Genomic DNA, 26,546 nt, shown 5'->3' with positions numbered 1-26,546 from the left:
AAGTTCCAATGGCTAAGAGAAGAAGAGGAGAATTCTTGGAGCTTACCAGGGGAAGAACCACATCTAACGGAATTCTATGAGGAACGAGGAGAAAACTCACACTCCATAGCATAAATCTGTGTGTACAATTTAATATAAATGAAAGGAGTACCATTTGTATTAATAAGGATAGATAAAAAAAATAGCAGTCTGGTTTATAATAATCACCAGCCAACCATATCAGGAATGAAGTTGACCCCGCAGCAGTGTCCACTGGAACCGGAAACCAACAGTGTCCCACCTCTAGGCCAGGAAAGGAGGCAACTTCCGCAAAAGTCCAGATAAAGGTGGAACCCAGCTAATGTGTCAAGCAGGGAAACAGAATGTCCAAACACTGTGGATGAGAGTAAAATGGCCCTCCATCTAGGTCAGGGCAACGTAGTTATATCAGTGACACAACCCAACGCATTTCATCACTCTGACTGGTGACTTCAACAGGGGAGATTGACATGAGATGATATGAGATCGACGAGATGTAACCACTTTAAATAGATTATGGTGGCCTGGTAAGATAGAAACACGGTTAAAGGGAATGAGAAGTGGGATTCCCATTAACACTAAAATATACATAGAGAATCAATAGCATTATACATAATTATCTTAAAAATACCTAATGTATATGTGTATACAAACATATATCAAGAGAAGAACAGAGAGCGCACGTCCCATAGTGTAAAACAGTACATTTAATCAATAAAAAGAGAGGACAAGGGGATTAAGGACACTCCCAAAAGTACAAGATAAAAAGGCAGTTTGTGATATAATCACCACCAGCAAGGCAACACCGTCCTGGAACACATCAGTTGTTCGATAGTCCCTCCGGTTCACCTCCAGCAGTTTTTGGACGATTGGAAACAGTGTCTCTTTGCATCAATGCGATTAGGAGTTTTTTCAGCCTCAGATCAGCTCCATGCACTCTCTGGCCGTAAAGCGCACACTGCATGATGACGTAGTGTCGTGGTAGCGTGCCCTGACGCGTTTCGTCACGACAGTGACTTTTTCAAAGATTCCCTTTGAAAAAGTCACTGTCGTGACGAAACGCGTCAGGGCATGCTACCACGACACTACGTCATCACGCAGTGTGCGCTTTACAGCCGGAGAGCGCATGGAGCTGATCTGAGGCTGAAAAAACTCCTAATCGCATTGATGCAAAGAGACTGTTTCCAATCGTCCAAAAACTGCTGGAGGTGAACCGGAGGGACTATCGAACAACTGATGTGTTCCAGGACGGTGTTGCCTTGCTGGTGGTGATTATATCACAAACTGCCTTTTTATCTTGTACTTTTGGGAGTGTCCTTAATCCCCTTGTCCTCTCTTTTTATTGATTAAATGTACTGTTTTACACTATGGGACGTGTGCTCTCTGTTCTTCTCTTTCTATAGTTTCCTGCTGGAATTGGTTATTCCTTCTGAGAGCAGCCGTTAATCCCTGATCATCATTTTGTTCTATATCTGAACTTCTATTGGACTTGTACTAAGGGTTGGACTTTCTTCTATTTTTTGTCCTTTTTTTCCTTGTTTGTTATATGTAATTATTATTCATTGGCACGTTTTTTCATTTTTCATTTTTTATCACTTTTTTTCACATTCATGGTTTTTTTATATTGCTAGATTGTTAATTATATTATAATTTTTATCAATATTATACACAATATTTGCACTGTTATATATAACATTGTTTCACGAGTGGCGCTACTGAAATTTTTCTTTACTAACATATATCAATACACACTTAATAGAAAATATGAACAAAAATGTAGAATTGCAATGAATACATAACATAAAAAGTGAATGATATATAAACAAATAATGCATATATGGATATATATAAAAAAATATGAATAATATCAATAGAACTAACTAGAGATATGGGGATATAAATAAAATGGAAGATAGGGAGAGGAAGGAAAGAAGGGATGGGGAGGGAAGGAAAGAAAAAAAGGTAAAGGAGTGGTGCAGGTGGAGCAGGAAAGGCACCAGGAAACACAGGAAGAGATATGCTTTTAGACCAAGTTGTTAGTGTCAAGGCCTTCATTGAATCCTCCCGGGGTGAGAGTACCAAGATAATAGATCCATTAAGATTCACTTCTATATTAAGATTTGAATCTATCGCCTCCTAATAGGGTGGATGGTATGAGTTCAAGCCCCATAACTTTGAGGGAACGCGGATCCTTATTATGTTTAGAGGCAAAATGTCTAGCTGCGTGTGTGTTAATGCCCTTTATGACATTACGCCTATGTTCAAAGAATATCGTACCCTGAGTACGTGTGGTCCGTCCCACATAGGGTGGGCCACAGGTATAAAATAACATGTATTGCATATTACAAAAGTTCTAAAACAATGAATCCTTCCTTTAACTTTGAACTTCTCTTGATTAGTGAAAGAATAAAAATGATTGTCAGGATTCAAATGTCTACAGGTGATCCATATACTTCGGCCGGACCTGTAGTTCCATTGAAGGGGCAAAGAAAAGGTAGAGACAGAGGTCCTCGTCTGTTTTACCCACTAGGTTCTAGAGAGCTTCTAACATTTTCTGCCTTCCTATAATTATTTTGATCAAAAGTGGGGAAAAAATATCTCTAAGGGCCAAGGGCCTCCTCAGTGTCATCCCAGATGAAAATCATATCATCAATGTACCGACCATAGTACACCCGGCTCACCCCCAGTGTATCATTATTCAAAATGAAAAGATCTCACTATAATCCCATAAAGAGATTAGCATAACTGGGGCAAACCTGGTCCCCTTGTCCATACCAGAGGTCTGTAAATAACATTTGTCTTCAAATAAAAAATAGTTCTATGACCAAGTATAAATTAAATTCAATAAACTCAAGGGATTCCCCTTGAGTGTTCGATGCAAGTGTAGAGAGAATTAACATCACAAGATGCCCACAGATACGTCCTTCCATTTGATCCTGGAGATAGAGTTGATGACATGCAGCGTGTCCGTCAAATAAGACCTCCGTTCAATAACGTAAGGCTGGAGGTAGGCTTTCAAGCTTAAAAAAGGACCCTGTGTGGTCTGAAATGTCACTGGTGATTTTTGAACCTACCTTGATGCATTGAGTGCAAATGTTCTAGTTTTTCTACTCTGGATTGCTCTGGACTACCTATTTTCTCTATAGTATATCTGGATCCGGTTTTGATGAACACGTATTGCCCTACCTGCACCAAATTTATAGGCTAAGTTTGTTCTCATTTACTATATAGGGAACGCCTTTATCCATTTTTGTCTATTGTATGTGTATATATATGTGTGTGTATATATATGTGTGTGTATATATATATGTGTGTGTATATATGTGTGTGTGTATATGTATATATATATATATATATATATATATATATATATATGTATATATATATGTATATATATATTCATTCACACACACTTATGTATGTGCATATCATCTCCTCCTATGCACTGTATATTGAAGTGTATGTAATGTCCAACAGAGACACACCAACTCTGTCAATGCAAATAAAAGGACCCTGCACATTGCAAAGATGTTGTTAAATCATATACAAGAATAATGGAAGAGACAAAAAACATTATGTCCAAGTAATCAGAGACAGAACCAAGAATCTATATTAAATTGTACAAACAGTTTTATGCTATGAAGTGTGCGCTTTCTCCACTTTCTTCGTATATACTGTATATATAGACCACTTCCTCACGTTTAATGTTTTAAAGAACTAAAGACAAATTGGGTAACCAGCATGAGAAATGTGTATGAAGTTTGGAAAGTGTTTTGCCTTCTGTATTTATTGTGAATTCATTTTATATCAGTGTATGTAGCTGCTTTTTATTTTGTATTTGTTATAGTATTTCCAAAGTATGAACAACTGCCTCTATTATTTGTTTTCTTTTTTTTTAAAGGTCCATTGCATAATAATAATAATAATAATAATAATATTTAAAAAAAAAACAATCTTGCTAAACTATTTGATATCACAGCAGGGACTTTAAACATTTTGTACATGAACCTTTGTGACATTTTTATTGGGCATTTTAATATTTCTTGAGGTTTAGAGAAAAGATAAAATGCCATTGGTAATGGTTTCATGTAAAAACCAGTCTGTTCACTACAGGGTTTCAGTTGAAAAGACAAACCAGTCAGCCTTACATCCAGTATTATGTTAACTTTGAAACTAAAAGGCTGATTATCTCATGTTAATCCAATTCACGTAGAATAGCATGAACGCCAGAATTAAGAACAAATGCATTAATAATGGGATACAGACATCAAGCATGTTTCCATACAACTTTTGGCAATTTGCAAGGCATACATCTAGTTGTAACGCAGGTCATGGAAAAAATCATTATACATACAGTACATAAGTTCTGACTTGTTACGTCACCAACATGACATTTCTTCGTGGCTACATTTCGAGTTGAAAATTAAGAGCAAAGGTGACAGTAAGAAACGTGGATCCAAGTGGTTGTGACATACAGTAGAGATTAACATTACTTGGGCGATGTCAAATGCTAAACTTTGCTGTCGTATCTCAAGAACAAGTGGTCTTTTGTTGTCTTGAAGCAGAAATGATTCAGGATTTTTTTTTTTTTTTGTGCAATCGCGATTAACATCTACAAGATATAATAACTGAAGTCTAAAATTTCAACTTGATATTTCTCGTTTTCACCATTTTCTACTATGTTATTTTATATGTCAACATGTTTATACCTTTTGATCGTTTGATCACTGGATACTCACAGATGGACAGCCACAATATACCTAATCAGGCTCCAAAATTGAAGCCACTTTCTTGATTATTAAAGAAAATATTACTCTAAAAGTTAGATTAATTTCAAAACTTGATGTTTTTTTTGCGCTGACATTTTGTTTTAACCAGCAGCCAATGATGAAAGAAGAAAATGTGGCTTTCACAATGCCTTGAGTAAACTTGGCGTTAACGTGTCGTGCACAGTGAAGAAACTGTCCCTGACTGTGTGTACTTGCTAGGCACACTGATCAAGCATTACACGTATGTAAGCTGAGCTGAACTCAGCTGAACTTGTATGTTTCCAGTTTGTTGAAAAAGGAAAAAGGGAGTGTTACCAGCGCAAATGCTAAATTAAATGTGTAAACAATTCTTTTGTGAACAGTGATTACTAATAAACTTTACATATAAAGTGAGGCAGCCTGGGCAAAAAATGACTAACACAAGTCAACAAGAAGTCTAACAAATAAACACTACCGACACCTCTAATGAAATAACCTGGTGAATATGTGACCAAGTACAGAGTCCAGTCATTGGAATCAAACAGTTCCTGGGAGAGCTCTTGATTGAAGTCTCACAAAAAGGACAAACAGACACAAACGACAAGAAAAACAAGAAAAAAGATCATAGTGTAACCCTAAAAAAAATATATATAACATAAAAATGCAAACACATAAAAAGAATGGCTAAAAGGTTAATGCATTTAATAAAATAGCAAATAGCAAAAAGCAAAAAATAAAAAGACAAACAATTGTCAATACAGCTTGGAACAGGAACATCCAGTAGGGGTAAAACTAAAATCCTACTTACAGCAAGGCTGATAAATAAGGGCCCATAGAACAAATCTCTTGTATTTCCAAATGGAGAACTTCCACAGGGAACGCCACACCAGACCTCTGAGGCTCCGTGCCACTGGGACAAACACCGCCGCCGTGATCGCAGGCCCGCTGGTCACGCGGCGCGCTGATGACGTCACCGGCAGCGCCAATGCAAGAAGAAGTCATGGAGGCTATTAGGTTCTGGGGGTGAAAACTAGATTTTCCTAGGTGCAGGGGCTTCTAAATCCAAAGCTTACCCTGACAGGGACCTAGTCCCAGGACATTTCAGGCATTTCAGAACGACAGAGGCATTTGGTCCAGTGCAAGAAATATGTACAGGGGCAACTCAGAGTTATAAGTCATGTTCAGAGAATCATATCAAAAGTATATATTTTGTTACATTGCATTCCGAAATAATATACTAGATTTGCATACTTAATACAGAGCTGTTATGTTTTGAAACTTCAGAGCTTGGAATAGTAAATATCACATCCAATGCACAGAAAGAAGAGCCTTATAATCATAGCAACATGTTATTTCCAAATTTAGGGGAGTCCGGATTAATTTAAAAAGACCCTTTGTGCTTGGTAGGAGTCATATCATGTTGCTTTGATCTTGAACACATTAGCAACACATGCAGGTACCATAAACCATCCTGGAAACAGACATTTATTTCAACTGGATCTGTAGCTGAAATAAGTAAATGAGTGCTTTAAAGTCAGAAATAACAAAACAGTTCATATAGTGACAAAAATCATATGTGAAAAAGATTGAGTGTGGATTATCTGTGAAGTCAATACATGAAACTCTGTTAAAGGGGAGTTACATAGTTACATAGTAGATGAGGTTGAAAAAAGACATGCGTCCATCAAGTTAATATCGCACACGCTATAAAAAAAAAGTACGAGCGTTATTACCGCAATTTTAAGTAGGTATAAATCAAAATTGCACAATAATTTAGGGGGTGTGATATTCGGCCAAAATTGCAATGCAGGAATTAACGCGGTCATTAATTACAGCATTAATGACCCCACATCGCGATCGCAGTAATACTACAGTGCTTCTATCATAGGATTCTGCAATAACTATTATTACAGAAACCTATGATAGAAATAACATTAACCTGATTGATGCCTGTTAACAAAGAATACCACAAGCACCATAGGGGTCGATACATAACAAAAAAAACATGATCTAACCCTGTTGCCATGCAATGCTTTATTAACTGCTAAAGTAACAAAGGGGTTAACCCATCCCACTCACCCCCACCCCCACCCCCCGGGGAAGCCTAACCACGCTACCAGGGCAACTACCTCCACAACAAACATACCCCCTTTCTAAACTAATGGCAAAAATAGTTTTGGGCATTTTTCAAAATAAAACACACACACACACACACACACTATATTTCAAATTATTATTTATTTATTTTTAACATTAAACCATTGATTGTCACTGAGGATAACTAAGCCCTCTCAATGGGGTATACAGATCTCCACATTGGCAATAAATGTTAACCCAGTAATACAAAAAATACATTAACAATATTAAAATAGGTAGTAAAGGGGTTAACCCCTCCCGCAACTCCCCACGGTAGGCCTAACCAACCTCCATGGACCAACTACCCACACCCCAGCTATCCCTAACAAACTTAACCCCCCTCTAGACTAATGCCCAATATTCCAATTAGTGGTTTTTGGCAATAAGCATAAAAAATATAAATGTAAAAAAATAATCAAAACAACATTAATAATACATTTTACACACAAAACCAAGGATTGCCACTGTGGATAACTAGGCCCTCCCAATGGAGAGCCCTGATTGCCAATGTGGATATCAATGGTATCCCAGTAATAAAGATAATAAAAGTAATACAAATAAATACATGAACAAAATTAAAAGTACATTTAATAACCCCCTTCATTACTTTAAGGTAATGAAGAGGTTAACCCATCTCGCAACCTCCCCCCCTACTCCCAACAAGAGTAACCCAATGCTCCCCATTGTAATGGGCAATAGTCATATTAGTCAAATGTGCATAATAGGACTTTTGCCCATTGAAAAACATAACAAAGAAACAAAATATACATTACAGTAAATCATAACATAAATACTAAGCAACTAAATCCATTGATTGGCACTGTGCCTGTCTAAGTCATCTACGGGGGCCTAGATACCCACAATGCCAAATAATGTAAACCCTAAATGAATAAAAATGACTTACCCTTGCTGGGAGGAAGGCTATCCTCCTCTGCCATGGCACCATGAGATCCATCCAATAAGGGGCTGATGCCCCACCTTACAAAACCCCCACAAACATCTATGCCCAGTGGCACAATAAAAAGCGGTGTAAGGGGTGGTGGGTGCGGTGATGGAGTAGTTGCCATGGGGAGGGTGGATATCCCTTCTGGTGGGGGAATTACCTTTAGCGGTTAGTAAAGCATTGCATCGCTATGGTAGGCAGTATAGTTTTGTGTGTATATTAACTTCCTTGTAGCTCTTTACGGTCAGCTAGCCATAGAAACCTATGACTGGTTGACCTGTGGGCTACTAGAGGGTTAATATGCCCTGGAGGTGGAGGGTTGGTCAGCGCACGGGATTTTGCTCAAACGTAGAGATAAGAGGATAGGAAGATATGGAACACGGTATTAGTGTTTTAGTAATCGAACGGTACAATACAGCCAAAAGAACTTTGGAATTAAAAATGTATGAAAAATATATTTTTAAAATAGCTTAAAACTCTTTTGGAATTAAAGAACCTTGGTAATTAAAAGTAAATATATGAAAAAATATATTCTAAAATAGCTTAAAAATCCTTAAATAAAATCCTTAAATAAAATTTTAATGGAATTGTGTGGTTTTTTTGTGAACAGAAGCAGAATATGTGCTATATGTGGATGACTAACAGGGTGTGTTTACATAGCCTGTTGTTGGTCTGAGGTAAAAAGGGGATAATGGGGCTGGTTAGCAGAGTTTAATGCGCAGTCTTTCCTTCACGGAATGCTGCTAAAAACAATAGCTTTCTCACCCTCCTGGTGGAGGCAGTACGTGAGTTGCTTCTCTCCCGGGGGCCCAAATAGGAAGAAAAGGGCCGAACTCGGTGAGTGAGCAAAATAGAATTTATTAGGTACAGAAAACAAAGTCAAAATAACACTCACGGTACAGCTTTAAAACAGCCCAGCATCAGCCTGATCGTCCGGTGATATTCCTCTCACCAGTACAGCTCCCGTGGTCGCGTCCGACGGCGGGACCGGAAAAGGAGGTCTTACCGGATGTCAGCAGGCTGGCTGGGTCCTTCAATCAATGGGCTCCGGCAGGGAACAACTAGTTTCGCAATAATGCTTCGTCAGGTTCCTGCCGGATGCCCTGTGTCTTCCCTCTTTAATATGCCCTGTAATGTATTTTTATGTAATAATTTAAATTTTTATCACCTATTAAAGGTTAGTTAAGCTTATCTGGCCTATGTATTTAATGCCCAGTATATTTGCCATTTATATACATAGAAAAGACAGGGCTAATGCCAGCCTGGACCAGGCGATAAATTATTTGCCGTGTTTCCTTATTTCTGCTGTTCATCCCGTTCCGATCAAAATCGGAACTTGATGTATGGCAGTTTTTACCTAAAAATGTTGGATTATGCCTGTTTTCCATCAGATCCGATGCTTTTAACGGATCCGATAAAAAGCGCCTTTTGTTTGGCGGTGCAACGTTGATGTATTAAACGCTAAAAAAAAAGGGCCCTTTTTTTGCGCTATTACTGCATTTTTAGGTTACCGCAGCTCGATGGATCCGTGCCATAGTCTGTAGTCCAAACGACTGCATCATAGAATATTCAATGTCCTAATGAAAGTAACTGCACTGGCCATTCAGTACGTGATAATCTGATGGCTGAAGTATTAGAGCAGGGGGGTGCAAACTGGGGGGCGTGAGATTTTTCTGGGGGGGGGGGCGCAACGGTTGCAGAAGTCCCATGCTCTTCCCTAATGCATTTAAATTAAATGCCTGGGGATCGCATGAGACCTCTGCAACTCTGAACTTACCTTGATTCGGGCGGCTGTGTGACGCGTCGCCATGGAAACGCGGTGGAGTCATGTGACATGACGTCACACACATCAAATGACGCCGCGGGTGGTGTGGCGTGACGTTGCATGACCCCGCAGCATCATTTGACGCAGCTCACCGGTAAGGTGGGCGCGAGCACCGGGGCAGGCAAGACAGGGGGGGCGCAGCAGCAAATGTTTGCACTCCCCTGTATTAGAGTATAGAAACAGACTGCATATTCTGGGGGTGTAGAGAGACTGACTAAATTTGGTGGTGCAGCCACTTAAGTACCCAGGAGGAGGGTCTCAGGTCTGAGCCCAAGCTTGGGTAGAACACAGGCCTTAGTCCCACCTCTCCGGTCACTCAAGGGAGCTGCTTACTGCAGGGGAAAACCCAGATTGGGCCTAACACTGCCTGCACTGATACCAGGGCTTACGTGTTAGGCAGGGCAGATAAGTAGCCAAAAAGAATACCTGGCTACACAGTATTCATTATACTTGGCTATATACTGTATTGGTCCATGTGATTCACGGAGTCTGTGTATATATGGTGTTATGTATTGGTCCGTTTAAATGTTTATATATTTTTTTTCGTATCACTCCAGTAAAATGATATATTTTTGCATTACCCTTTGCTGTCTTGGTTGGTTCATTCTTAGTGATGAATTGAGTGCGGGGAAACCTAATGGGTGTATTCCATACAGTATACAGTGTATTCCATACAGGGTGTATTCCATACAGTATACAGACAGTGATGTAAAAGGCATGAACAGAAGTCTGAACCAATTGGGTTCACTTTACTGTCTTGGGATATTTTGGGAAGAGATGCGGAAATGATCCCAAACATTACAGGATGATGGAACTTGGTTTGACCACAATAGATATGTTTGTTCAAGAAATTAATATAATAGCTGGAATAAAGTCTGTTTTGCTAAATTAGATTTATTTTTTAAAAGCTTGTTTGTACCTAATACACTGAGGAGGTTGTTTAAGAGCAGGTCATAGAAATGAACTGATTTCCTTGATTATATTGCCAAGTCCCAGGAGCATACAGTACATCAAGCCCATATAACCGTAACAGGAATAGAGACATTTCGTTTTTGTCCGCTTGCAAAAATACATTTGTCAATATTAAAACTCACATTACTAATTATTTGGACCATTGAGATCTTTTCCAAAGACTTTATGAATGTAGCACCTCTCTGGAGCAAATAAGAGAATATTCAGCCAACCCATTGATAAAGTAGCTAGAATCACTTTGACTAACACAGACAGGTTAATAATTACACAGTGATGAATGACGGTGTTCTAATCAACACACAGTTGACACAAAATGTTTTCATCTGTGATTTACTTATGTTATATTAGTCCCTTGTGTTAAAAAGCAAAAAAAATGTCACCAGCGTTCCTGGCCTACGTCCACGCTTTGCCATTCAGAGCCTGCTCAAGAATTTGTTTAATGGTTATGTTTTGCCTTTTGCAGTCGTAAATCAAGAAGGGCAGCCTCTCATTGAAGGAAAGCTTAAAGAAAAGCAGGTCCGGTGGAAGATTATCAAGCGGTGGAAAACACGTTATTTTACCCTGGCAGGGAATCAGCTTCTCTTTCGCAAAGGAAAATCTGTGAGTGCTCTTGTACAGTACATGTCTTTTTCTTTGTTGTTTATTTTATTTCCCCTGAAGGTTTTAATTATTCCTCAATCTCAATAGTACAGTGTTATAGCCCCCAGCCAAAGATTTCTGTCTGTGTTTGTTTTTTGATCAGTGGGGTCTGTGTCTTTTCTTTACAGAAACTGAGCACATGGCCTTTAGTTTAAATCGTTCTTCAGGGTGCTGTGATATCTTCAACAGCAATGTACATGCTGTTCAATTGGGAAGATGGAATTTTACCAAATGTTGAGTACATAAAGAACACAACTTCAAAGGATTAAGACAAGAGAAGCTAGGACAATCAATGAGGCTCAGTTTGTGTACAAACTTGACCCGAGAATGTTAAAAAGATCAGCAAACACGCAAACCACAAATACATTTTCAGGTTGTTGTTTATGACTTTTTCTTTTCTTTTTAAATCAATGCACAAAACATGTTGCAGCTCACGGGGTTGATAGCAGGTAAAATGCTAGTGTACGGAACCCAACGATTTCCAGTTATAAGCAAGACATCTCAAAGCACATATTAAAACATATTAACTGCCTCCCCTCATTTTATTAATGTTTATGGCACCCATTTAAAGAGGCCATCCAATCAGCACTTAAAAAAAAACGACTTGAAAACGAATTACCCAAGCTGCCGATCAATTAATTCTCTGGTGATCAATCAGCAAAGACCCTGCTTCCCAGGGTTCACTAAATGGCCGCCTTTCAGTTTCAATCAATCCTTCAGGCAGTGTAACTCAGCAGCTACACTGTATCCTTATATTACTAAGGTGACATTATCTATTGTTACAGTTTGCAGCTCAGACTGCTGGGAACATAGCAGCAAATTATCGTAAACAGGAAAGTCTTAGGCTACGGACCCAGTCCTCCCTGCTGCACGCGTGCCTGGCGGCATGGCGCCGCGTGCAAAGACTACAGCCGCGATCAGCGGTCTGTAGGGGAGCTCTAGGGAAGCGTGGGGGTGGGGCCATGACGGAACATATCTGCCCTGCCATTGGTGCACGCCGACCACGTGACCGCGCCGCGGCACAGGAAGACACAGGAAGCCAGCGTGCGCATCACAGCACTTTGCGCGCCCACACACACACAGCCACTAGGGCCTGCCCCAGAAAGGGCTGTGCTGTGGTGTGTGGCGCGCACGCTGTAATGTGTGCCGCCGTGACCCCCGGGGATTCAGCCTTACATATATCTTGCACTGCTGGGGAAGTGCCAAAACCTTCTACAGAAATCAAAGGATGCTCAGTATATTAAAGCTCATTAAAAATGGCATGGAGTTTAATTAAAAAAACCGAATGTAGTAATTTTATCTAATACTACAGAAATTATTTATTTAAAAAAAAAACACACATGTAGGATATTGCATGAATTGCTCCTTTAAATGAATGGGCTGTAGGATGCCTTAAGGCAGGCGTGCGCAAACTGTGGGGCGAGAAATGTTGTAGGGGGGACGCCGCTCTTACAGAGGTTCCTGCGCTCTTCCCCACAACAACTAAATTGATTGCCAGGGGAGAGTGCGAGGCCTCTGCAATTGCCTCTTACCTGCTCTCCGGCTTCTCCCGACACACATTGCATAACAACACGGCGTCAAATGGCAATGCGACAACGCTACGTCACAGTTAGAGATGCTGGAGAGCGGGGGGAGAGCAGGCAGGGGGGAGAGCAGGCAGGGGGGGGGGTGCGACTTCAAAAGTTTGCACACCCCTGCCTTAAGGCTCAGCAATGCTTAGTACATATGGCCCTACTTCATGTTCCTTCCTCAGGTGCCAGTTATAAGTAGTATAACTTGGATCACAATTCACCTGTTACCAGTCACACACTTTCCTTATATATCAAAATGTTCTTCTTCTTATTTACCTACTTCTACCCGGGCAGGTGAATGATTCTTACCTATACATTACTGTCATATCTGGAGAAGGGAACCTACAAGTAACTGAAACACAACACTACACCCTCCAGAGGGCGCCATTCGTAGCTTCAGATATTACACCATCGGAAACGTAGTGGAACACCTGACATTATTTGCAACACCATAGGTATCTGACACAGGTCGCTTAGAGTTTGTAAGGCAGTGAACATGGGGGGTTTGTAAAGCCTAGGAAGGGACATGTACTGTAGGTCCAGAAACATTGGTCTTTATTAGTGGATATGAAAAACTCTGCTGCATTTACAAAATGTATGAAGACTTTCTGCGCTAGTAGGAGTGATGCACCCTTGTTGTTTCAATTTCAAGTGGGCTATAATGTATCACATACAAGTGTGACCTCATATTTCTATTTTTGAAAGATTCTATATTTATTGCAAATTCATTTCCACTGTCCTATTTTCTTTCCTGTCGGTCATTTAAACAGTTGTTTTCATTTTATGAATTATTCAATAGTCATCTGCAACATTGCTAACCTGGAAATTAAAGCAATTACAGCACTGCTGTGTCTGACAGACATTACTCATATCAAACCCCCTTCGTAGGTACTACAGTACTGCACATACACCACTGCAGAAACTCCACGGGGGACTAGTATGAGATAATCAGCTTCTCTTTGCATAGCATGAGGTATTGCTGCTGAATACCTTTAACTCGCCATATGCTTGGTTATATCACAGTGCTTAACCCCCAGGAGTTACAGTACTGCTAGCTAGAAAAGATCTCCATCGGGAAGAAACATGCCATTTTGATGCTGTCAGAAATGTAAACTTGCAAGAAAAGTATGGCTCTAGATTCCTGCTTAGCTGTGCGATTTCATAATCCCCACTCGCATTTCTGTACATTTAAGGAGGAAATCCCTTACTATATTATAGTTACATTTCATACACACATATATACGCTACCCAACCCCACCACCCAGCGACAACCCAGATCGGAGAAAGGAAGAGCCAGTACTGTGGATATCAGAACTGAGTCAGAGTTATACTCTGGAGACACCTATCCACTTCCAGCGCTGTTGGGGTTAATTGGAAGTTTTTTTCCTGCTGATCCTGCGACACAGCACAATCAGCGTATAGGAGACTCTAGACCCAGTTCCACTGTATAGTGCAGAAACGCCTGAAGAATTCTAGCTGTTGTAAGTGCATCTCTCACCGTGTGTTGTAGACCTAATTTCAGACATACTACTCTATGTTTGTTTTTCTCTTTTCCCCTCCCCCTATTTTTTCTTCCCTTGTCTCTGCGCCTGGGTCATCTCTAGCATCCATCTCTTCTCGGCATCTGTGGGGTCGAGGACCTAATTGGCAGCATTGAAATTGGGACAGTATTCACTTTGGTAGTGCAACGAGTGCTCAACACAAACAGGGCGGAATTGCAGGGCTGAGGTGGGGGATGTCAGAATACACCGACCAACAACCGCGTCCGGATTGCAGAGTCGTAGTCGTGTAGCTGGGTAAGGGTAGGAGAGGTCAGAATAGTCGTGATACTCGCCGTGGTTTAGGATTGGAGAAATCGGATGGTCGTTGTGCGAAGCCGGAGTCCAGGAGTAGAGAGGTCAGATTGGTCGTTGTGCGTAGCCGAGGTCCAGGGGTCACAGAAGGTCTCTACCTTCTACCACAGAGGTCCAGGTACAAGTTGAGGTCAAAAGCTAAACAAAGAATAAGGCAGAATGCAAAGCAAGAGCAGGATGCTTGAGGCAAGCACACGAAACATAAACACTGGGTTTATGCTCAGCCAATTTGCCTCAGGGCTGGCTGAGCATATAAGGAGCAGGGAGCCAATGGGAAGGCTCCTCCAGGCTGGGAGTCATGCATAATTATAGGTAGGCTGTGTACTGGTAGGCAGGGGCGGATTGTATCACAGCTGTGACAGCTGTGGAGTAATTGATGTTGTCAGCATTAACCCCTCGAGTGTTTCTGGTCATGCAACGCCGACGTGTAGTGGAGACAGGAGCGCCCCCCGTTGCGTCACGGGATGCGGCTTGTGGGCGGAGCCTAGGTTCGGTGCCGGCAGGAGGACTGCGGGGCTCGCGCGAGGGGCGGCACCCAATGTGCCACGGGGGGCGGTACCTCGGTCCAATCCTCAAAGGTAGCACCTCTTCCAGGTTGTTTATTTTTTGTTATTTGATTATTATCGGCGTATAATATTACTGTGGTGTTTTTTAATTAATATTGATATTAGTTCTATGTAGCGCTTATCGTCTTTTCACTTGCGCATATATATATATAACCACCCCCCCACCAACACTATACTATATGGTTTAACAGAGTTAGATACTAAACACCTGCCCTTCTAGATAAGGTGTTTGCCAATGACCAGGTAGAGGTTTAGCTCCGCCCCTTTTCTGCCTAGAAACAAGGGGTCAGAGAGTTGATATAGGAGGGAAAAAGAATTCCATCTGTCAGATCCTGGGAAGAGAGATCAGGCAAGGATCTCAATTGTAAATAGTTAAGTTTGGATAACAGTCCCCTTTATTGTTTTCCAGAGCAGGGAAGTGTCCTTTAAAGTCAGGCCCCAAGTAAAGGAAGCTGGTGAAGTACAGGCTTCAACAGGGGAGATCTGTGTCCTTGAAGGGTTGCTTTGTCTGTGGCCCTGGGACTAATCTGAAGTCAGGATCACCATAAATGATGACACAGTACCTTAAGATGGACCCTGAACGACTAAAGTGCTGTGCACGTATGAAGAATCACCCCCTGTTACCTCCGTACCAGAGTGCAGTATGTGAGGTGAGTAGGGTAGGATTCAGAGTTGATGACCCCCTATCCTACCACGGTGAGGAAGGGGATCCCCTGCTAGGTCTCTGGAAAGATAGGGATTGAGAATGTCACAAGAAGCATGGTTAACTATGACATGAATTAAAGAAACCCATTCAATGTTAAAGGGATGTGCCTTCTCAGGACTGCAATGATTGCAGCTGTGGAAGAGTTGTACCTGTCTATAGTATGAATAAAGACTGTTATGTTTAATAACTACAAAGTTCCTTGTGCCCATCTTTACCATCTGCATATATGCCCAGCCTCCGTGGATCAGCAGCCCTGAGAAAGGTAATGCACCCTGAGTAGCCAACAACACAGACATCTATTTAAACTCCCTTAAAGCGGGACAGGAAGGGTTAGATACATATACAGCTAAACCCCGTTATTGCTCGATCTGCTACAACGCGGGAAGAGCGGTCTGACCTCTGCTCTTGGTGAACTAATACAATCTTTTGGCTTTCAGTATAATCAATTTGCTGATGACACCCAAATGTATCTCTCCTCCCCTAACTTCTCCCCCTCTCTCCTGTCGTGGGTCTCCAACTATCTCTGCACACTCTCTCTACAATCTCCTCCTGGATGTCTCACCATTACCTGAAGCTTAACATGTCCAAAACAGAACCAATACTCTTCCCCCCTTCCACTGCCACTGCTACACCCACACTTTCTCTCATTGTCAATAACACCACAATCTCATCAACACCTCAAGCCTGATGTCAAGTGTCGAGTCATCTTTGACTCTGATCGCTTCTTCATTGCTACCACTCAGTCCCTCACAAAGTCCTACCGTCTCCGCCTTTGAAATATCATCAAGATACGCCCTTTTCTCACTCATAACGCAACTAAAATCCAAATGTACTCACTTATCTTGTCTCGCCTTGACTACTGCAACCTTCACTTTGTTCGCATTCCCCTTGTCCACCTATCCCAACTCCAATCCATACAAAATGCTGCTGGCAGAATCGTCTATCTCACTCCACTGCTCCACTTCTGCTGCTCCACTACACATATCCCTACACTGGCTTCCCAAATTGTCTAGAATCCAATTTAAAACCATCAGCTCTTATTCACAAAGCTCTCACCGACCCCTCCCCCCCTTACATCTCAGCCCTCATCCCCAAATACATACCTAAACATCCCCTACATTCTGTCCATGACATCTGCGCCTCTTCCCACCATATTAGCTCCTCTCACTCCTACCTACAAGACTTTCCCCATGCTGCCCCTCTCTCTGGAATGCCCTACCACGTATCATCAGACTCTCACCCAGCATTCAGACATTTATAAACTCCCTATAAACTCACCTTTCACAGGAAAACTATTTGCCAAACCTCTAATATTCAACTCCCACACCATCCAACCCCATTGGGAACAGCTGTGAAGCTGGACCTATCTCCACGCTATGTAACATCCCTCTGCCCCCCAAACATTAATAGAATCAGATGTTGGACTGGGCCATATTCTAACCTAAGATACACTCTATCCTACAATGAATAGCCATTTTACCGTCTTGTTTCAAAATTGCACCTCATTCCTTCTAGATTGTAAACTCCCATAAGCAGGGCCCATTACATCGTTTACCTGTGCACGCCTCTCCTCATTTATATGTAACTGTGTATGTGATATACATACCCCCATTGTACCGCACAGCAGAATAGGTTTGGTGCTTTATTAATAAATTATAATAATAACACAACGTTAAGTCCCTGCTTTACCCTTAATGGACATTGGTGGATACACACTGCTAGGGAGAACACATGTTTTGCATCTCAGTATCACTAGTAGCCGCTATACTCAACACAATGCTTTACCAGGAGAAAACATGACAATCTTACATTAGTGGCCATTGAAGATATGGGTAAGACTTAACGTGATGGCAATTTAGGCTAACATAATGTTAAGTTTCTTTATGGAGCTGTGTGGAGGTGGGCCTTAGTGAGACAACCTCTCTGAGAGAAAAACAGAAGTACCATATCAATCGGAGTTATAAATAAAAAATCAACAACCAGCCAGCTATCACAAAATAGTCTTTGTCTCTGTGTTTTCCTTTTCTTAAAACTAGACGTCATCAGTAGTTTCTGGCCAGACAGAAGTGTTTTCAGCATTTCAATTTCAACTTCTACTGTGCATCTTCCAAACTATTGCACAGGAAGCCAACTTGGAATTTAACACGAGGGGTGTTGAAATCGGAGAAATGAATGTTTCGCGTTCTACGTCCCAGATCTCAAATACTTAATGAAGCCTAACTCAAATTGTTTTTATTGTTCCAATTATCACAAAAAGAATTACTTATGTACTGCCCAAAAATAATCGTGTAATTGAATAATTTATGGCTTCAAGAAACCAGAAAACTTGATAATAGGTTAAACTATCTTATTTTGGCAGTCCAATGAGCTGTAATTTTGTTGCGTTAAATACTACTTTTCAGGACATTATGATGCCCTCATATTGTAGCATTCTAATTTCTAATGCAAAATGAGCAATTGTTCACTTTTATTTTGGAGTTAAGGCTATAAAAAAAGTAAGTACAGACCGTGCATGTTTTATTTGCTGATTACACTTCAGAAACTAGTAACTGCAAACATAGATGAGTCACAGTTTCAAGCTCAGGACATGGTCTGTGGCTGCATTTCAGAACCATTGAAATGGTTAGAAAAATAAAATTATCTTCTGTCTGGCGCAAATTATATGGTGGCCCCTTTTCTGCCAGTTAAAGGGAATCTGCTGTGCCGCCAGTAACATTTCTAGGAACCAGTAGGACCACATTTATGCGGCAAAATTAACAGCAGCTGTGGTACATGGTGGCATGTGTTCTGCTAACATAACCATCTTCTCTGGAATTCGTTAGGGGAAAAGCTTGTAATCTGAGTTGGGAAATTCAAGCTGGAGTTTGTTTGTTTGTTTTCACTTATTTCATTTTCTTCTTGATTTATCTCTGCAAATACTCAAATACATCTGTTTTTTTTCCAAATACTGTTTTCCCTGAAATGTACTTTTCCTTTTTAGACTATGTAAAGAACAAACAACACCTACGTGATTTCAAGCTATGCTTTTCGTGTGTTTTCGTTTTAAGTTTTGCAGTCTCAAACTACGCTCTCAAATATTTTATTTGTACATCCTTATCTCTCTAAATGTCCTGGTATTGGTATAAAAATCCTATTCCACATAACCTCTCTTTGTAATGGGATATGTGCATGGCATTACCCAGAATCCCTAGCTGCAGGGGAAGCATTGTATGCTACAAAAAATAATGGGGAAAGGCAGGTTTGAAGCAAGTTAATGTGCTCACAAGTGGTACTTTTATGTGCATGGATTACGTATTTTTAACTTGTTTATTAATGACCTTGGGGTTAGCATAGCGAGCAGAGTCCCATCTTTGCTGATGACACTAAATTGTGTAAGTTAGTAGAATCAGAGCAGGATGTAATTTCTCTCCAGAAGCACTTTGATAGACTGGAAAATTGGGCAGGTAAATGGCAGATGAGGTTTAAAATAGATAAAGGTGTTGTGGGCATATATATGTACAGCAAATATACATAGGTACAAATACATATTAGCTTCTTTAGGTCGCATATAACCATTTAGTACAGCACAGTGTATATTGACATGACATATATTTTAGCTAGGATATATGATACACTGTAACCTACTTTTGTAAGCTTATTTGTAAGATGTAATCCTAGATTCAGCTACAAAAGGTGAGAAGCAACAAAGTACTTAGTGTAGCTGAGTTTGTAGCTAAGCAGGAAACAGCTCTGAGCTACAGAGGAAATTGCAACCACACCAGGAAAAGTACCCAAATGCTAGATTATATACAGGCTAATGTTTTTTATACAGAAGAAAGAAAGATAATTCTGTGTCTTAGGAATTAGCATATTTTGCTTGACTACAGAACTGTAACGTATACAGACAACATATAAGTTAGTGTAGAGAAATGACAGGTAGAACAGAGAACAGACCAGGCAGAGAGACATCAGCGAGGTACTGACATTAGTACCATATTTGGTGGTATGTATAAGCAAGTATATAACTAAGAATTGTACTCTGCTTTATTATGGATTTTTCTTAAGGTTATGCATTTGGGAAACAAGAATAAATTGGCAATTTACAAATTAAATAGGGATACTTTAGGAGAATCCTTGATGGAGAAGCATTTAGGAATGCTTTTCCGACAGCAGGCTTACAAATGTACAACGTGCAAACAACTACTCAAATTTATATTTATACTGTTACTCTCTTTAGTAGGTGATATCGAACTTAACCCAGGCGCTCCCTTTTCAACTTTGTCCCATACCCCCGAGAATACCCCCTTTCAAATTCCAAAAAGTGCTATCTGTCGCCCACATAAATATCCGAAGTCTGTTGCCTAAACTGAATGAACTAAGGGCATAGTGCCTTACACATAAACCCAAAGCCATTTAGGCTAACTCCCAAAACCCTTGATGCAAATATCTCCATTCAGGGATACTCCATTTCTAGGAAAGATAGGTCAAAGAGAGGAGGAGGGGTGTTACTTTATATTGATGACACCTTACAATTTATGCTGCTAAATTGCCCCCAGGCCCATCCTATTTTGAAATCCTAGTTGGCAAAATATGCCTCCCCTTTTCTAAGCCTGTGTTGATTACTGGCATCTACTGCCCACCCCCCCCTAAAGCCCCACTACAGTCCCTGACTGATATCACTCAGTTTCTTGGCTCAATTTCCTCTCTAAACAGGAAGTTTGAGCTGTTAGTTCATAGGGATTTCAACTACAACTGGCTTGACCCTAAAAACAACAAAATCTAGACACAACTCAAGTCACTAAACCTAACCAAACTAATTTCCCAACCCTTGCTAGACTGGATTCTATCCTCTAGTCCCAACAGAATCCAATCCTCTGGCATCCTACCTGACATTTTCAGTGACCATGCAATAGTGTACTGTGTCAGACTACCCCAATCAAGCCCTAAAGTTCTCCTCACTAGAACATTTAGAAAAATTAACCCACAGCAGTTTCTGGCTAATCTTGTCAACTGCCGTTGGTACAGATTCAACTTAATACCAGACCCTGATTCTGCGCTTGATGATTTCCAATCCGAGTTCTTAAAACTCTGTGATACCCAAGCTCCCCTATGCAGAATAAGAGTACAAGGGCCCTCCTTCCGTGGGTTACAACCGACCTTATAGTGCTCTACCATTTCAGGGATGCCTTTTGTAAAAGCTACAAAGTAACTTGCACTACCAAGGATCTTAATAACTACAGATGACTGCGGCATATGTGCACCAGGCATACAAGGCACGCAAAAGCACAATATTACTCTGACAATCTTCGCCAGAATACATCAAATCCAGCTAACTTCTGGAAGGACATCAATAATATATTCCAGCCTTCTAGCCGTCAACAAGCAAGTAATATCACTAAGGAGGATACTACTCTGACATATCCCACTGACATTGCAAATGCATTCAATGAATATTTTGTGGGGTGTGCTACTTCCCTATTAGCAACATGTATCCAGAACAACAAACATGAAGCTCAATCTGGGAGAACCCCCATAGCCCCACCCTCTCCCAACAGTGCCTACAATTTTCAATTTGTCCCAGTGTCTGGAGCGGAGATTACACAAGCGCTGTTCAAATTAAAGCTAAGTAGCCAATGTGGACCTGACCTGCTGCAATCACAGCTCCTACGGCTTTGTGCCCTGGCCATTGCCAAACCTCTTGCTTTGCTAATCAACTCTATTTTGTCTGCATGCCATATCCCTAAGTTCTGGAAAACTGACAGACTTGTCCCAATCTAAAAAATAAGGACAAAAATACTGTTTCAAACTACATTCCAATCTCACTTCTCCCAAAACTATCCAAAGTAATGAAAAAATGTGCAGTCACGTGCTCGGCGGGCAGCCAACGGAAGTTCATATATGCCCTGCCATGGCTGCGACCCCCCCTCCCTTCATGGCCACGCCCCCGCGCATCCCATTGCTCCCCTACAGACCACAGATTGTGGCTATAGTCTGTGCACATGCCGCCAGGGGCGTGTGCAGCAGTGAGGACTGGGGCCTTAGCCTAACAGTGACTGGAGCACTTCACCACCCACATCCTGCATAGCAGGACCTTATCTCTTTGTGTGCAGGCTGGTTGAGTGAATTAGCAGTCCTTTATTGGGGTTAACCTTTATTAATATGAGCCACATTACCCCTACTGTCACACAAATATATTTTGGGACAATACAAGGTGCTTTCAAAGGAGCTATTCATCCCAAGGGCAGTACAAACGCCATCCCTTAAGGTTGGAGGAAAATACATTTAACCAGCAACAAAGGAAAGGGTTCTTTACAGTAAGGGAAGTTAAAATGTGGAATTCATTACCCATGGAGACTGTGATGGCAGATACAATAGATATGTTCAAAAAAAAGTTTGGACATCTTTTTAGAAAGGAAAGGTATATAGGGATATACCAAATAAGTAAACATGGGAAGGTTGTTGATCCAGGGAATTATCTGATTGCCAAATCATGGAGTCAGGAAGGAATGTATTTTTCCCCTTATGAGTTATCATTAGATGATTTTTCACTGGGGTTTGTGTTTGCCTTCCTCTGGATCAATATACTGTAAATACAAATATAGTATAAGTATCTGTTGTCTAAATTTAGTATAGGTTGAACTTGATGGACATATGTCTTTTTTCAACCTCATCAACTATGTAAGTAGAAATAGCCGTGTTAGTCCAGTAGCGATAGTGCAGAGTAAATAAATACTTCAGTATTAGATTATACTTTTTTTATTTGGACTAACAATGGATATTATGTCTTATAATATCTATTGTTAGTCCAAATTAAAAAAGGTATCACCTAATACCGAAGTACTTATTTTCTATGGAAAATGTAAAATTGTTAAAAGTAACACATGCCATTTTTCTTTCCATTGTTTCAGAAAGATGACCCTGACGATTGTCCGATTGAGCTGAGTAAGGTCCAGAGCGTGAAGGTTGTGGCCAAGAAGCGCAGGGATCGCAGCCTTCCTCGTGCCTTTGAGATTTTCACGGACAGTAAGACTTATGTCTTCAAGGCCAAGGATGAGAAGAATGCAGAAGAATGGCTTCAGTGCATTAATGTAGCAGTGGCACAAGCTAAAGAGAGAGAAAGCCTGGAAGCTACTACTTACTTGTAATGTTATGTCACCTTATTGGCCACTCAACAATAGTGTCCAATAGAGCAGTGGCCATATTAAATATGGTCATCCAAGCCCAAGAGCCCACGAGTTTAGCTGGCTTCAGAGATAAATAGACAACAAACTGTAGGTCCAAAACCTTGGGCTGTAGATATCCCTCCTCATGCCAAAATTAGGTCAATGGAGCATGGAGTACTTGAGCTCGGGCAAATGAACCCTACAGAATGATTGCCCTAAGTGCTGCAACACACGCACTCAACTTTTTTATTGTTGGACTTAGGTAGGTGACATGTATGAAGCAGTCACTTTAGTGTAATGAGTTGTAATTTTATGCAGCACTGAAGCAATTAACCTCAGACATCAAAGTTGTAGATTTTACTGCAGGAAGCTAGCACGATAATTATTGTAGAACAATTGTTAGAACACAGAGGGATTCAAGAAAAATCAATGGGAATATTTTTGTGATGATGATGGCTAAAATGAATCAGTCTTTGTTGACATACCACTGTAGGAGAAAATGATGTTTTTTCATTACATTATATCATTATAAATTATGTTTCTGAGTCATACTAATAAGCTCTGTTGTACATAGGCCTCTGATTTTCTGTTGAATTGCTGAAAACACATTTGAATTAAAGTAAAATTAAAATAAAGAACATATTGTATATAAATTTCCTTAGCAATAAGAGTTGAAAAATCATCATCATGCTGGGGAATTCATGATTTGGCATCTGCGTCGGAAATTGGTTTAAGCTTTCATATTGCTTGATATGAAATGATACTGTTCGCTTCCTGCATTGTATTCTGGGGGGTTTTGTCAGGAATGTAAGTAGTGATACAGGGGGCATACAACTTGAGTTGTTGACACAGGACTAGGAAACAAAGCATATAGCCAAAGAATGGAAATTCAATCATGTAACCTATGCAGGAGAGAGGAACATGCCTTCAATTCTAATAGGGCTTGAATTGCGTTCTTCTACAATGGATTGCAGACCTCTTCAGAAGAGAAGAGGTTATACAACTCAAGTCACTTAACCTAACACAACAAATTTCCCAACCTACATGGACAAACCTGAAATCTCACAACCACTCCTTGCTAGATTGGATTCTCTCCTCAAATCCTAGCAGAATCCAATCCTCTGGTACCCATCCTGACATTTTCAGTGACCATGCAATACAGTAGTGTACTGTGTAAGGAAAATTAAATCACCCTAATCAAGCCCTAAAGTTCTCCTCGCTAGAACATTTAGAAACTTTAACCCACAACAGTTTCTGGCTGACCTTACCAACTGACCTTGGTACAGAATCGACTTAATTCCCGACCCTGATTCTGCTCTCGACTATTTCCAATCAGAGTTCTTAAAACTCTGTGATACCCATGCCCCACTACGCAGAATAAGAGTATGGGGGGGGGGGGCATCTTCCGTGGGTTACAACTGACCTTATACCATTTCAGGGATGCCTTGTGGAAAAGCTACAAAGTAACTAGCACTACAAAGGATCTTAATAACTACAGATGCCTATGGAATATGTGCACAAGGCAAACAAGGCATGCAAAAGCACAATATTACTCTGACAATCTTCGACCAGAATACATCAAACCCAGATAACTTCTGGAAGGTTATCCACAATATATACCAGCCTAATAGCCATCAACAACCAAGTAATATCACTAAGGAGGATATTATTCCGACAAATCCCACTGACATTGCAAATGCATTCAATGATTACTTTGTGGGGTGTGCTACTAACTTATTAGCGAAACACAACCCAAACCACAAACATTAACCTCATTCTGAGAGTACCCCTATAGCCCCAACACTGCTCACAATTTTCAATTTGTCCCAATATCTGAAGAGGAGATTACACAAGCACTCCTCAAAATTAAAACTAAGCAGCCAATGTGGACCTGATTTACTGCAATCTAAGTCCCTAAGATTTGGTGCCTCAGCCATTGCCAAACCAATTGCTTCCATAGTCAACTCTATTCTGTCTGCAGGGCATATCCCTAAGACCTAGAAAACTGCCAATGTTGTACCAATTTTCAAAAGTGGAGATAAAAACACTGTCTCAAACTACAGGCCAATCGCTCTTCTCCCAAGACTAATGTTTGTAGTTCTATGTAACATTGTAAAAGTACCCAATCTAATACTGGACGGTCATTAATTCATTTACATCTTATGCAAATTATAATACTTGTTTTCTTCCTGGCAGTGTACGCAGCAAAATACATAGAATTTTGCAGGCGCGTTGAGTCACCCCCCAACGAGCTTACAATGAAATACTGGAGCCTGTGGCACTGAATGTAATTTTGCCCCAGGTCACAAAGAGAGTTGAAACTGTAGTTGGAACCGTGTTCACCCGCTTCAAATGCAGTGTTCTGACCACTGAGCTACATACTACTTCAACCTAGTACGCATTTTACATGAAAGAATCATTTCGTTTTCTCGTTGTAAACAACTAGATATTGTCACTGAATTCCACGAACGAGAGGACTTTTACAAAAATAGCAAATGACGCCAGTTATTTCACTAGGAAATCCATGCATGAGGTTTCTTGTTTATAGCGTTATAAAATATTGTGCTTCACTGGAATCTTCATTTAATATACAGAGCAGTTGAAAGCGCCCATAAAACCATTTGAAATATTTATGATGTCCCCATGGATTGTGTTTTTTTTTTTATCATGTCATCTGGCCATGTTTATGGAAAACAAATTTGCTGGAGGTAATTTTTTTGTTCTGAATTTTCAAATATATGGTATGGGACTAATCTTCTGAAGACATTTATGTGCAGAGTTCAAACAACCAACAAATGTATATGAAGGTAGGAAATCATTTTATAACATTAATAAAAACAGGAGGTTCAGCCAGGGGCGGATTGCAGGCTCATATCGGGCGCAGGCATTCCTTCAATAGCGGCCCTTGTCCTGCGGCATCATGACATTGCAGTGTCATGTAACATCGTGTTGTCATGGTGACGCATCGCCATGTACCGTTCCAAAGTGCGGGGGAATTGTTGCAGATGAGGAGAATCCTGCTTGTGTAGCCAACAGAACATTCTTCAAAATGCAGTTCTCCTCTAGGACAGAGGTATAGAGTGGAACTCTACTCGCAAGTTCATAATGAGGCGAAGAAAGGCCCTTGCAGCTGAAACGCGTCAGAGGATCCGCCAGAGCTCCACTTCCATGCCGCAATAAAGTTTTTTGGTCACATCTCTCAGCCTCTGCACAAGTTCTTTTGGCGGTGCATCGATCTTTTCTCCTGAGGGAGGAGCACCATAGCTACGCAAGACGCCATCGGTAGCATGCCGGGTTGCTGGGACAACAGCCGGATACAGACTACACCGAGTCCCCATCACCCATTGCAACGGAGGAGTCGCTGTTGGATCGTGGTGAGGAAGACCGGTTGAATTTGCAGACCTTGTGGGGATACCGCCGGGCCCTC

The 26,546-nt window shown here is 40.8% G+C and overlaps 1 protein-coding gene across 6 annotated transcripts in view; it reads left to right on the top strand.

Annotated features, from left to right (window-relative positions):
• The window catches only part of VEPH1 (ventricular zone expressed PH domain containing 1), a 197,960-nt gene extending 174,239 nt beyond the window's left edge, over positions 1 to 23,721 (top strand). For 3 of the 6 annotated variants that reach the window (XM_075570553.1, XM_075570551.1, XM_075570552.1), the window contains exons 13-14: positions 11,106 to 11,242; positions 22,865 to 23,721. In XM_075570553.1, the coding sequence (XP_075426668.1) occupies positions 11,106 to 11,242; positions 22,865 to 23,101 (374 nt within the window). In that variant the 3' untranslated portion in view covers positions 23,102 to 23,721. Of the gene's footprint in view, positions 1 to 11,105; positions 11,243 to 22,864 lie in introns of those variants that run through there. The other 3 variants (XR_012788028.1, XM_075570554.1, XR_012788027.1) reach the window with 2 other exon arrangements.
• Positions 23,722 to 26,546: the final 2,825 nt, after the last annotated feature.

The sequence above is a fragment of the Ascaphus truei genome, chromosome 14 (assembly GCF_040206685.1).
Source record: "Ascaphus truei isolate aAscTru1 chromosome 14, aAscTru1.hap1, whole genome shotgun sequence".
Taxonomy (NCBI): Eukaryota; Metazoa; Chordata; class Amphibia; order Anura; family Ascaphidae; genus Ascaphus; species Ascaphus truei.
This window is presented reverse-complemented; position numbering and strand designations above follow the sequence as displayed.